Below are 14,721 nucleotides of genomic sequence, written 5' to 3' on the forward strand. Positions count from 1 at the left end.
ATTCCCTGCATATCCCCATGCCTATCCAAAGTCTCTTAAATGCCACTAGGTTATCTGCTTCAACCACCAATCCCAGCAGCACATTCCAGGCATTCACCACCCTCTGCATTAAAAATAACAGCCACGCGCACCACCTTTAAAATTTGCCCTTCTCGCCTGCAACCTATGCCCTCTAGTATTTGATTTTTCCATCCTGGGAAAAAGATTCTGACTGTCTACTCTATCTATGCCTCTCATAATTTTATATACTTCTATCAGGTCTGATGTTCCAGAGACAACAATCCACGTCTGTCCAACCTCCCCCTATAGCTAACACCCCCTAGACTAGGCACCAATCTGGTGAACCTCCTCTGCACTGTCTCCAAAGCCACCACATCCTTCCTGTAGTGGCGGCGCCCAGAACTACACACAATAGTTAAAACATTCTAAACTTTCTAATCCAGAGGCATGTTTTTTTTTTGAATCTAGTGTCCCCCTCCGAGAGGCACGAATTTCACAAATTGATTTTCAAAGAATAATGGATGTAGGCCTTTCAGAATGGCTTTACAGGACTTGTCACCTCTTTCCCGAGCTGCCCTCACGAATGCGTGGCTGCCAAATCTTTCCCCTTCACACACATTCAAACTCACGCAGAATGTGAAGTGTCTTGTAGCGACGACAGTATGCACTCGTAGCGGGATTCGGCCGCTATATTTCGCCAGCGGCTCGTCCAATGCGCCAGCCCCCTGAAGGTAGCTCGTAGGAGGCCGGCATGCCAGCCCCAGGTACTCGGGGCATCAGGTAAGTCTGGACGTTTTTTCTGCATGTTGAAAAATTACCTTGAGTAAAAAAAATAGCCCTGAGTACCTACGGCTGGCATCTCCGAGTTTGAATCAAGGGGAAAACTCGGGAGAATTCGTGAGTAACTCGGGAAAGTGGGACATGGCATGTGAATTACTCTTAACTAAGTAAATATATGTTGGCACACAGATAATGATTACAAGACAGGACAAGGTAATTACAGTGTTTGCAAATGACAACACTATGGTGGAACATGCAGATGGAACTAGGATTACAACATTCTTTCAGGATATCTCAATCCCAGATTCCGTGATGCAAGATGAAAATGGTAAACATAAGGCCTGTTATTCCTGTTTATATGAGATTTTATTTGCATTTTAACCAACTGACATATTAATGTAGCATGTATGTCATGTTTCATATCATACTGTAGTAGTGGATTCCAGTCACTCGGGTGCTCATATATTGTATTCTCGAAAGACATGGGTGCTCTCAAGAAAGCATCCTTCAAACCTCAGTCAGCAAAACATCTTCTCGTACGAGAACAGCAGCAATTAGCTGTGCCTTTAATTCAGCAGGAAATCCCAATGGTTTTCACAGAAGCATTATCAAATAAAATGTAGCAATCAACAATGTATAAATATTTAAACAGCCTTCTTCGAACCCAACCCGAAACATCACCTATCCATGTTCCGCAGGGATACTGTCAGACCCGCTGGATTACTCCAGCATTTTGTGTTATTTTTTGTTAAGCTAGCATCTGCAGTTCCTTGTATCTAAAAAGATATTAGAGTCGATGCCTAATAAAGACACAAAGTGCTAGAGTAACCTCGCAGGTCAGGCAGCATCTCTCGAAAGACGAAATGTGCAGGAATGAACTGTGTCATCCATTCCTTCTCTCCAGAGATAATGTCTGACCCATTGAGTTACTCCAGCTTTTTGTGTCTATCTTTGGAGAACATGGATAGGTGATGTTTTGGGATTGAGAAGGATCCCGATATGAAACGTCACCCATCCATGTTCTCCAGTGTTGCTGCCTGGCCCGCTGAATTACTCCAGCACTTTGTGTCTTTTTTTGTAAACCAGTATCTGCAGTCCCTTGTTTATCCAGATGACTAATAACTTGGTTAAATTTATGCCGAAAATGCTGGAAATACTCAGCAGGTCAGGCACCATCTGTGGAGATATAAACCGAGTTAATGTGACCCTTAGAACATAGAACAGTATGCACAGGAACATGCCTTTGGCCCACAATGTCTGTGCCGAACATGATGCCAAGATAAACTAATCTCACATGATCCATATCCATGTTTCTATCTAAAAGCCTATGAAAACGGCACTATTGTATCTGCCTGGTCCAAGAAACGTACAAGTGAATTATATGCGACTTTCAAAACAAAATCAGAAACATTTCATTATTATTTCATTGTTATGACATATCGATGAGTTAACAGAACAGTACAGCATGGGAATGGCCCTTCAGCCCACAATGTCCGTGCCAAACGCAATGTCAAGTTGTTAATCACCTCCGCCTGCATGTGATCCATATCCCTCCATTCTCTACAAATCCATGTGCAGATCTAAAGGCCTTCTAAACGCCACAATTGTATTTGTCTCCACCGCCTTCCCCAGCATCACCACCCTCTGCCACCCTTTCATCAGAACTTAGAGGTAGAACTAGTTGCAATGAAACAGGGAAACGGGAAAGAAGTCTGGATGGAATGAATGTTGAAATTGATGGCAGATTTCCATTATCTGTAGTAGTTCGCTTAGGGTCAGGGCAGTAACTTTTAAAGAGAGTGCTAGAGAGGCAAGTCAGAGTTTCAGTTTTTGGTAACTGAAGTCACCTCGGTCAGCTGCAGTGTGATCTAGAGGCAGATTTGTGGAAGTGCAGACATCTCCGGCATTTGGTGGGCTGGACGACATGAGCGAGCTAGGGAGGGAAAGGGCCTTGAAGTGAACTGAAAGCAAGGATGGGAACTATAACTGGAGTCAATGTAGGTCAATAGGCAGTGGGACATTAGGCAAACAAGACTTGGCATAAGGTAGAAAATGGACAGCAATGTTTTGGATGACCTCCAGCTAAAACAATACGAGCAAAAATAAATTACAATATTCAAGCTGTGATTCTGGAATTCTGCTTTCAACATTTAGTCAAAAACCTTGTGACACCAATTTTTCAATTCCTCCAGAGGAGAAATGTCCAAGTGAATTATATAAATGATTTCCAGAAGCAGAAGCAGAAGTTGTTCATTGTCAAGCCATATGTGTGAGTTAACAGAACAGAACAGCACAGCACAGGAACAGGCCAAACATGCTGCCAAGTTCAAGTATTCACCTCAGCTTGCAGGTGATCCATATTCCTCCATTTCTTGCATATCCAAGGGATATTTGGATTGTTTAATTGTCATATGTCCCTAAGCAGAACAATTAAACTATTTCTTGCAGCAACCTCCACATCCTAAAGCCTCCTAAATGCCACTATCGTATATAAATCTTACCACCCATGGCAGGGCATTCCAGGCACCCACCACCGTCTGTGTAAAAACATATTGCGCCACACATCTCCTTAAAACTTTGCCCCTCTCAACTTAAAACTGTGTCCTCTGGTCTCCCACATTTGCTGCCTGACCTGGTGATTTCCTCCAGCATGGTGTTCTGCTCAAGATTCCAGCATCTGTAGCTTCTTGAGTCTCCACAAGTTTATTCATTTGAACAAGGATCGTACAGCTTCCTGGAAAAAGGCAAAAATAAGTTTGGAAGGTTAGATTCCGTGGGATTCAAGGAGAGATAGTTGAATGGGTAGAAAATTGGCTTCATGGAAGGAAACAGGGTGATCATCATCATCATCATGATCCTTTATTGTCATCTTGCAAAGCAACAGTTGTACAGTGCAAAATGAGAAGACGTTTCCCAGGGAATACCAGAGCATACAACTTAAACATTTCACGCATAAAATAAAAACAATAACAAAACAATCCAGTTCCTGATAATACAGTACAAATAGTTTAAAAAAGTGTAGGCAAAAACAGCAACATTAAAATACAAGTAAAATCAGTCATAAAATGTCCAGAGCAGCTGAGTGGCCAGAGCCAGTGCCAGTTATTAAATTGTCAGTGCAAGAGCAGCAGAATCAGGTGGAGTGACTGTTTAGTAGCCTCACAGCATGTGGAAGGAAGCTGTTTAGCAGTCTGGTTGTCCGGGCTTTGATGCTACGGTATCTCTTGCCTGATGCTCAGTGCTGTTTTCAGGCAGCGGCTCTGGAACAGTTCTTGTACCGAGCGTAGGGAGACGCCAATGATCCTCTCTGCTCCCCTCACTACCCTCTGCAGAGACTTCCTGTCTGAGCAGTTACAGTTGGAGTACCACGTGTTTATGCAGTACGTGAGTACAGACTCCACCGTACCCCTGTAAAAAGTCCTGAGGATGTTGGTGGGAAGTGAGGCCTGTTTGAGTTTCCTCAGGTAGTGCAGTCGATGATGGGCCCGTTTGACAATATCAGTGTTGTTCCTGGACCAGGTGAGACTGTCTGTGATTGTGGAAAGTTGCTTTTCCGAATGGAGGCCTGTGACTAGTGGTGTGCCTCAGGGTTCAGTGCTGGGACCATTGGTGTTTTTCATCTATATCGGTGATTTGGATGAGAACGTGCATGGCATAGTTAGCAAGTTTATAGTTGACACAAAAGTGGGTGGTATTGTAGATAATAAGTTGTGAAAATTTGCAGCAGGTGGGTTGAGAAATGGTCGATGGAATTTAATGCAGAAAAATGTGAGGTGTATTCTGGGAGCACTAACATGGACAAGACCTACACAGTGTATGATAGGGCTCTGCGGATTGTTATAGAGCAGAAGGATCTAGGCATACAGATGCATCGTTCATTGAAAGTAGCATCACAGGTAGATCGGGTGGTCAAAATGGCTTTTGGCATATTGGCCTACATCAGGCCTACATTGAGAATAGAAGTTGGCAGGTCATGTTGCAATTGTATAAGACATTGGTGAGGCCTCATTTAGAGTATTGTGTGCAGTTTTGGGCACCACGTTATAGGAAAGATTTCAAACTGGAAAGAGTGCAGAGAAGATTTATGAGGATATTGCCAGGATTTGAGGGCCTAAGTTAATGGGAGAGGTTGAGTAGGCTAGGACTCTATTCCTTGGAGCGGAGGAGGATGAGGAGTAATCTTATACAGGTATACAGAGTCTCTTTACCAGAGCAGGGGAATCAAGAACCAGAAGTTTAAGGTGAGGGGGGGAAATATTTCATAGGAACCTGAGCGGTAACATTTTTACACAAATGGTGATTGTATATGGAATGAGTGCCAGAGATGCACTTGAGGCAAATACTATCGCAAGGTTTAAGAAACAGTTAGACAGGTACATGGATAGGACAGGATTGGAGGGACATGGGCTAAACGCAGGCAGGTGGGACTAGTGTAGTGTGGCCGAATGTCCCGTTTTCTCGCTGCAAGATTCTATGACTATAACTTGCTTTTTTATTTCGTTTGTGTGTTTTATTAATGATTTCACGATGTAAAAACATATGATTTTTAGCTGATTTTACATGTAGAATAGCATTACGATTGTATTTTGTTTATAATGGTTTTTGCATGCAAGCTTCTGAACATCAGAGACATCTGGTTGATATTCATTGGAAGCAGGGTTTCATGTCTGAAAGTAATTTCAGCACAGTTTAATGAGAAGGGTTTACTCTGGCCTGCTAACATTGACTGGTGACATTATCTTAATCCCTGTCACTACTCCGGGTCTCTTAATACAATAATACAATATTTATTCAATGTCATTTGAACCTCAGTGAGGCTCAAACGAAACTCTGTTTCAACAGCCATACAAACAATTCCTACAAGACACACAAACAATTCAATTCACACAAACATCCATCATAGTGAATCTCCTCCTCACTGTGATGGAAGGCAAAGTATTTTCTCTCCCCTGTGCACCATTTTTCTCCCAATGTTGAAGCCCCAGGCGGGCGATGGTAAGTCCCACGGCCATTAAGTCCACGCCGGGCAATGTACGGCCCCGCTCCAGGTCAAAATGTCACAAAGATGGAGCCGCCGGCGGGCGTTGGAATGTCCCGTGACCGTTAAAGCCGCGCCGGGCGATGTAAGGCCCCGCTCCGGGTCGTTCCAACGTCGCGACACGGGCTGGAGAAGTTGCGTTGCTGGAGCTCCAAAAAGTGGTTTCCCCCAGGCACCCGCGAGCTCCCGATATCACAGTCCACAGGCTCTGCGACTGGAGCCCACAGGTCTTTCCGGTTGGAGGCAGCGCCACGGTGCTAGGCCGCAACGACAACGGAGACCCGACAGGAAATAGATTTTTTTAAGTTTCCCCCTCCACCCCCCCGCCCCCCACATATACACAGTTAAAAACAGTATTAAAAAACACGAACAATTACATTAACTAGACAAAAAAAACAACAACAAAAAAAGACAGACAGGCTGTATTCATCTGAACCAGCAAAATAAGCCTTTGAATTTGGAATGAGCCACTTTGGAGGAATGGGGAATGTTGGTACAAGGCAACACAGTGGCCCAGCTGGTAAAGCTGCTGCCTCACTGCACCAGAGACCAGGCTTTGATCCTGACCAGGTGCTGTCTGTGTGGAGTTTGTACGTTCTCCCTGTGACCACGTGGCTTTTCTCCAGTTGCTCCGGTTTCCTCCCACATTCCAAAGCTGTGCGAGGTTTGTAGGTTCATTGGTTTCTGTAAATTGGCCTTAGTGTGGAGAAGTGATGACAAAGTGGGATAACATAGAACTAGTGTGAACTGATGATCGATGGTCGGTGTGGACTCGGTGGCCCAAAGGGCCTGTTTCCATGCTGTATCTTTCATTTCAACCAAGTCCCAATGCTAACTCCACTCAGAAGATCTCAGGGCTATTTTTAGAGTTACCTGATGCTGGAAATACCTCCCAAAGTTATTTTACATATCCCAATAGTTTAATTTGTCTTCTGCCCTCTGCCATATGCTTGCATTGCTTCAAACAATAAATAATCTTCCCCCTGATTTTCTGATATTCCCCTAAGTGTGATGAGCAAAGTCATGTCAGGGAATGAATAACAGAAGCTACATAAGCAACCACAAACCACAGTGATCTGGATCTTAACACAAGGGTCAGGGTCACAGTGTACTGGCATCAGGCCTCACTTTAATACTGAAAGAAATCAATGACCTTATCAGTGCGTTGTACTGTAGGTGAGTACTGGTCATAAGAGAGAAGGATATTCAATTCTGGTACCCCCACTGGCATGGTTAATAGCCCGTAGAATTAGGCCAGTACTGGACTAGGGTGGACTCGGGGAGCTCCACCCTGCTGGAAATCCATCGCAAACAAAAATCTCCTTTCTGTTAACCCATTATATTTCCAACTGATATCAAATTCTCATTTTAAGTTTAAGAAATGTAAATAATCACTTCAACGGTTGTGTGTTTTTGCAGAAAAAGTGACCAGGTACGTTAAGTGCATAAAGGTGGAGTGTGTGGGATTTGCCACAGCGTTAATGAACTGGGATGACTGTTCCTGCTGTGCTGTGTTTGGAAACGGCACAACCATCATTGCCAAGCCGCATGGACTCTACCAGGTAACGTGTCAGCTAAAGCCATTCTTAAACCAAAGCAATGAGGATCAAGCTTATTAGTTAAGCATATGGTACACCCCAATATTTATTTATGAATGGTTTAGAGGGATGTTGGCCAAACACAGGCATATAGGAAGCATTAGCTGAGGTAGGGTTTCTTGGTCGGTGTGGACCAGTTGGGCTGAAGCGCCTATTTCCATGCTGTATGACTCTAAAAGGATCAGCATGGCACAGTAGATCTGCAGTACTTTAAAGAGTTAATTCGTGGTCACATTTTATCTTTCATTCTGAGTTTACCGACAACGCCAAGTGATTGGGATACAGTTTATGATATGGTTGGAATCAGCCAGTCAATCAGTTTCTTTATTGTCACATGTAGAGTGATACAGTGAAAAGCTTGACCTGCGTGCTATCCAGTCAAATCACACTATAAATAAGTACCATAGATCCTCTTCTGGAACAGCACGCTGAGCATCGCCACATTCTGACCCCATCTTGCAATTTCCAAATCTAAAAGATAAGTGGTAGTCGATGCGACATTGGTAAATGTCTAATTAGGACAAATAATGTCTCCACAGGACTCTTTTCCATAAGCTCAGGAAGATAAAGGTGACAACAGTGTTTCAAATATGATATCCTTTCTTCTTAACAATAAGAATAAATCTCATTGTTTATAACAATAAGTAATTGTATAATTATTACAACTGTCTTTAAGACACTATACCTTTAGGTACAAACGACTTTCTGCTTAAGGGAACAGATCCATATCCCTTCATTCCCTGCATATCCCTATCCAAAAGCCTCTTAAGCACCACTATTGTATCTGCCCCCACCACCATCCGTGGCAGTGCATTCCAGGCATCTATCACTCTCTGGTAGATTTATTTAGGCAGAGGGTGGTGAACATGTGGAATTCTTTGCCACAGAAGGCTGTGGAGGCCGTCAATTGATATTTGTACGGCAGAGATAGATAAATTCTTGATTAGTACGGTTGTCAGGGGTTACGGGGAGAAGACAGAAGAATAAGGTCATAAGGAATTGGCATAGAATAGTAAGATTAAACGAGAACTTACCAGTTTGAAGTTTGATCTGTATTTTATGAGGAGTTACGATGAGGGATTTCGTGAAGAACCCCGCTTCCACGCATGCGTGTCATACTTCAAAGCAGCGGTGTGAGGTCACAGGAACCTATAATGATCTAACATAGTAAGATTATCAAAGAGATACCAGTTTTTGATATGATCATACGAGGGTGGGAGCGGAGGGCACGAAATCCCTCATCGTAACTCCTCATAAAATACAGATCAAACTTCAAACTGGTAAGTTCTCGTTTAATCTTACTATTTTACTTCGGAGTCACGTGAGTGACTTCGTGAAGATTTCAAAGCTCTGTGACCTCATGCCGTGGAACGAGTCCATGCTTCACAACTGCCTTGGGTATTGGGAGAGAGCATCATTAGTAGTTTTAAAACACAATTATACAAAGAGTTGTGTGGTATAACGAAAAAAATATAACACTTTTTAAAATTTTGAGAATCATAACCCTGTAACCTATCGGCCAAATTATTTTGTTGAACCTAAAATGTTTTCTTAATACAATGATGGCTCCAAATAAACTGGTTTATTATACAACCTGTGGAAAAAACCCTTTTTTAAAATGACCCTCCTGCCATTCTGGGGATTTGGTCTGTGGGTACCTGTACAATATTGCTGCGGATGTTGCTGCAGTCCTGGTGGAATGAGAGTTGGAACATCAGTGTCTATTCCTGCCATTTTGAGCCACCTTGATATAGTTTGAGTCGTGACCCTATCATGCAGTTTCTTGTAAGAGATAAACAACTCCATACTCTGACCTCGAATGTTCCGAGTATATGCTATGTATTGTTAGATGTGTCTTGTTATACACAGTCGTTTGCCATATGGGTGTACCATAAAATCAAACCCTAGACCCGAGGAACCCGATCTGTTTTCTTTTATTAAATCCTGTATGACAACACCAGTTTCTCGGTGAGATGATCAGGCAGTCCAGGCTCTGTTTGCTTAATGGCTGGACTTGTTGTGCGGTAAATAACACCATGAGCATAACCATCTTCCTGGTCTGTTACTGAGGTGACAACGCTGTTATGAGCTACCAGCTCCTCAGCATGTTGAGAAAACGACACCCACGTCCCAGATTTCGGAGTACCTGGTTTGCTTACCAGGGGTGCGCTCCCACCGCGTGCCGTTCCGATCCTTGTGATAGGTAATTGGAGAGTGCACTTGTGGCACTATTGATGGCACTGTAGCTCCATCGATTATCCTAATGGAGGCTTGTTAAAATCCCAATACGGCCAGAATGTTTTTGGCCGAGATTGTTGTCCAAGCAGTATATGCCCCATTTCTTGATGTGTCCAAGGTGATGCGTCCGTGTTGACAGTCTTAGTGCAGATGAGATGAGATTCATCGTGCTGTCTGACAGTATAATGGGTCTGTTAGACTCTACAAATCAATAAATCCATAGTGTTATGGCATGGAGTCTCCAGTCACTGGATAAATCAACAATTTTTTGGCAATGTTCATAGGGAACATGGTTCTAACACCATCCCCTGTAAGACTGAAAACCATGATTGAGAAGGTCAGTCGGGTACTCTGAAAATTCCAGATGCCGAGTGTGGTTGAATTTACCCTAGTACCCCATTGATGGGTCCGAACGGGGGAAAACCTCACCCTATGGCTTATTTACATAACAATGCCAAGCTGGTTTACGAATTTTAGTACATAATATTGGGGCTAATGATTGCCCCTTTTGTAAGCTCTATATTGCCAAAGTTCCTCTATTGAGTCAATGCCTGCCATATAGAAACCCGCAACTGACACCAAGTCTTTATCAATAATAAGAGCATCCATCTTAAAATGAATATCTAGAACAAATGTGTTTAGGGTTAAATCAATGATAATCCTGCAACCCTACTCTATTTTATTTTAATAAATATGTTCAATCCAATCTTTCGTGTACAAATCTTGTAGCACCATGTGGGTTTTAGATTGTTTGGTTTATGTAAGGACAAAATGCCCTTCTGGTGTATGATGTACTGTGGTTATTGGGATGAGAAAAACCCTATCAGATAACCCTGAATACTGCTGAGATTATATGAATCTGTAGTGATTATATACCATACATAACTGTAATGTTGCAACCTCCCCTACCCTCGTAGGTCCCTATTTTAACAGAAGAAAATAAGGTTCTGGTTTAATATTTCTTGTTCGGGGTTGTGTGGGAGGTTTAGGCTTCCGCATCTTCCAGGGTGGCCGCCCTGGCCATACCCTAAAACGGATCCTGCAGGTTATATTGATTTCTGACACTGCTACTGGTATGAGCCACATTTTTTATGGCCTTGCCTGTGGCTGGTATCATGCTCCAAAATAGGCCCTTGCGCTGGCCTTAATGAGCCCCAGTGTCTTGGCTTAGTCCACACACGGTCCACACACGGTTCTTTGTTTGCAAATGGTAGCATTTTTGGGGTCCTAGTGCTGGCTGAATGGCCGCCTTCCACTTGTAGTTCAGGTCATATTGCATATTATTAAACAGATCTAGTGCGTCTTGATGGTCTTTGGTTACCTACGTTTAGTCCAGGGTGCGGGTGTATGCTATGATGCCTTCCGTCAATCCCTTGAAGGTTCTCTGGATCTTGAGGTCCTGGTTCCTGATGTTCGTCCATATGCTGCCAAATGCATTGGTTTACACTGGGCACCTGTAATGCCTCACCGTTGCCAGGTGGCAGATGTCTGGCCAGTGTTTGTAAATTTTTCTTGTTGGCGTATGTGGCCAGACATATAGTAATACTATTGCCATCCTGGATCCAAGTCTACCCATGTTTGACTTGGCTAAAGTAATCAGCCACCATGTCCAGCAGAGTCCCTGCTGTGTTAGGATCATGGGACGCTGTATTACCAGGCTCTGGCCCATCAGGGTCCTGCCTACTCTTTTTTATAGAGTTAGAGATCTCTAGGGTCCCGCACGGGGTACCCCTGTGGGGCTTAACTGCTGCCCACTTGTCTTTTGTTCTGCGGACCCCTCTTGCAAGTCAACCCAGAACTGACCCACAGTGCTCCCCTCTGATGGGGTAGAAGCATTGTGCAGCCCTCAAAGAGGTACTGCTGTGGTTTTATCACGTTGGAGCAAGGCTCCATACACCGCTTCTTCCCGCTCCAGCCCTCTCGGGCGCTGGTTGCCGGTGGTTTTATGCAAAGTCGGACCCTTCTGAGTCCACTACCTTGTTTAATTTGTGTCTAGCCTACCGCTCGGTCACATGGATCTGGCCGGTGCGGGGCCGACATCGGGCACAGCTGATCCCACTACGGTTGATCCAAGTGCCGCTGGCTGCTGCTGGCTGCCCGCTGTTCCATGGTCCTCCTTCTCCAGTTTTGTCCTTCCTTCCGTGAAGTGGATATGGCCGGTGAGGGGGATAACTGGCACAGCTGCTTCCATCTATTCCTTTAACCTGGCTTCAACGCTCTCAGCACTCCTGGCTGCTCCTTTATCTTAGACCCCTGGGACCGACCCCCGTACTGACGGTACTGGTCCCTAGTGGTCGTTGCAGCCGGCCAACCCCACTCTAATGCCCTCAATTCTGGGCACTCCTACTTATATGGTCCTTAGCTAAGGGACATATAAGACATTAAAACTGATGATAACAGCTACTATAGTTTTTATTTAATATATATGGTCCGTAGATAAGGGGTGTATCAGATATTAAACTGATAAGAACAGATACTACACTTGATCTTAGCCAAAAAGCCCAGAAGCGATTATTGTAACTAAAACCCCGATGGGACTGACCCTGGTACTCACATACTGGTCCCTTGTAGTAGATTGCAGCCAGTCAACTGCAAAGTCCTTTGCTGTCGAGAAATGAACTTTCTCACCATGCTGGAGCGAAGTTGGGCACAGGTGTTTTTCCCTCTCCGGGAATCGATGTGCCCATGCTGCTCCTGCCGTTGCCAGCTCCTCACGAAGTGCCAGCTGCCACTGCTGCTGCCTGTGCTGCTGCCGCTGTCTGTGCTCCTGCCGCTGTTAGTGCTGCTGCAGCTGCCGGTGCTCCTGCAGCTGCCGGCTCCCACTGCCGCTGCCGCTGCTGCTGCCGCTGCCGCTCCTCCGTGGTTCTCCCGCCGGCCTTACATGGACCTGGTCCATGTCTGCACCTAGAAGGTAAGTTGAAGGAAACGCAGGGTCTCTTACCTGCTGTTCCCGACTTTCCTTCTCCCGCTGGTGACCGTCGTTCCCTGTGTCGGGTTCGAGCCGCTTGGACCGACCCCGGTGTTCACGGGCCTGGTCCTTCGCGGCAGTTCCGCAGCCGGTAACCCCGGCTGTACCTATGGATCCCCTGGACCCTGGGCCTTACCTTTTGAAGAAGGTTTTCAGCCCGAACGTCCCGTTCCGACTCCATCAGTGCCGCTGCGCTCGCTGAGTGTTCCGAGCCCCTCGCTGGTCCGAGCTGTCTGTCCCGCAGCCTCTGCGCTGGCTGCTACCGACTGCTCCCAAGCCAGTCTCGTTTGAGACTGGCATAGGGACCTTTTTTACTTTGCTTCCCGCCCGGCCGAGAGGTGAATTTTGCCGGTGCGGGAGCAAAGTCGGGCTCAGGTTGTTCCCCTCCAGGGAAACTCGTGCTGTTGCTGCTGCTGGCTGCTCGCCCTCCACGGGTCTCCCCGCCGGCTTTCCGCAGCCACCTAAAAGTAAGTAGTAAAAAAGGAACGCAGAGTCTCTTACCTGCTGTTCCCGACTTTCAAATTCTCCCGCTTGGGGAACGCCGTTCCCCCCTGTGTGACTCGTTGCAATGCGTGTAGCGATATGACACGCATGCGTGGAAGCGGGGTTCTTCACGAAGTCACTCACGTGACTCCGAAGTAAAATTAGGCCATTCGGCCCATGGTCTACTCTGCCATTCAATCATTGGCTGATCTATCTCTCCCTCCTAACCCCATTCTCCTGCCTTCTCCCCAGAACCTCTGGGGTTTGGACAGAGAGATAGATCAGCCATGATTGAATGGCAGAATGGCAGATGGGCCAAATTGCCTAATTCTGCTCCTATCCCTTATAACCTTATGACCTTATGATCTCTGTTCTAAAAAAATTCCCATACATCTCCTTTAAACTTTACACTCGTGAACTTAAAGCTATGCCTTCCTATCCTTGATTCTTGGGTGAATTTGTTGTAAGTGACCGGTTTGTGTTTAATCAATCCACCCTCTCCCTCCTGATGATCACAATTGTTTTCAATGCTGGAATACTCAGCTGTTGTTTAGTTCATTGTTAAAATTCATGTGTACGGCGAAAAGCTTTTGTTGCGTGCTAACCAGTCAGCAGAAAGACAATACATGATTACAATTGATCCATTTACAGTATAAATACATGACAAGGGATTAACGTTTAGTGCCAGGTAAAGCCAGCAAAGTCCGATCAAGGATAGTCCTAGGGTCACCAAAGAGGTAGATAATAGTTAAGCACTGCTTTCTGGTTGTGGTAGGATGATTCAGTTGCCTGATAACAGCTGGGAAGAAACTGTCCCTAAATCTGGAGGTGTGGGTTTTCACACTTTTATTACCTTCTGCTTGATGGGAGAGTGGAGAAGAGGGAGTGGCCTGGGTACAACTCGTCCTTGATTATGCTGCTGGCCTTGCCGAGGCAGTGAGGTATAAATTGAGTCAATGGAAGAAGAGGTTGGTTTGTGCGATGGCATGAGATGCGTCCACAATTCTCTGCAATTCATTGCGGTCTTGCGATAAAAAGCGTACTTCTTGTCGTTTGCTTTTCAGGTTTTTCCAGCAAGTACGGGGACTCTTTTAATTGACCAGGATAGCAATGCTGTATACACATCGGGGACCAATAATGATGTTGGAATGCTCACTACTATCAATCAAATGGAACTGCAGTGCGGTGCTTATTTTATGAGATGTGACTCACCAATCATCTGTGAGGTCATGGATCTAGAGAAAAATTATTTCCAGGTGATGCAATATACCATTCATAATTTATGCAATAGTTGCCCTATTCACCCTGGTTTTATGTCCTAGCTTTCATTAAAAATAATAGTATGCCCATCTTCTCCAGTAAATGGATTTGGTTGAAATTCTCGTAAAAGCCCAATGAATAAAACTGGAATTCCAGGACGAATTTGTTTCATTACAGAGATAATTAAAGGAAGACTTGCCTTGAGAGTCGTCAGGACTGTGTTCCAATTACTTTAGCATAAAATATTCTGCGATTTTCACAGCATTCCCCAGAGAGAGTTTCATGTGCAGAACTATGGGTCATAGGTCATTGTTGGAAAGTGGAGAATAGTGATTAGGACGGATCGGGGAAAATCA

The 14,721-nt window shown here is 44.8% G+C and overlaps 1 protein-coding gene and 1 pseudogene across 2 annotated transcripts in view; one reads left to right on the forward strand and one right to left on the reverse strand.

Annotated features, from left to right (window-relative positions):
* Positions 1-14,721, forward strand: part of spag17 (sperm associated antigen 17) — a 207,179-nt gene that overhangs the window by 114,365 nt on the left and 78,093 nt on the right. For both annotated transcript variants that reach the window (XM_055644261.1, XM_055644262.1), the window contains exons 34-36: positions 970-1,108; positions 7,238-7,380; positions 14,170-14,361. In XM_055644261.1, coding sequence (XP_055500236.1) covers positions 970-1,108; positions 7,238-7,380; positions 14,170-14,361 — 474 coding nt within the window. The remainder of the gene's footprint in view (positions 1-969; positions 1,109-7,237; positions 7,381-14,169; positions 14,362-14,721) is intronic.
* On the reverse strand, positions 12,059-12,166 carry LOC129703124 (U2 spliceosomal RNA; annotated as a pseudogene).

Source organism: Leucoraja erinacea, chromosome 13, assembly GCF_028641065.1.
Source record: "Leucoraja erinacea ecotype New England chromosome 13, Leri_hhj_1, whole genome shotgun sequence".
Lineage (NCBI taxonomy): Eukaryota > Metazoa > Chordata > Chondrichthyes > Rajiformes > Rajidae > Leucoraja > Leucoraja erinaceus.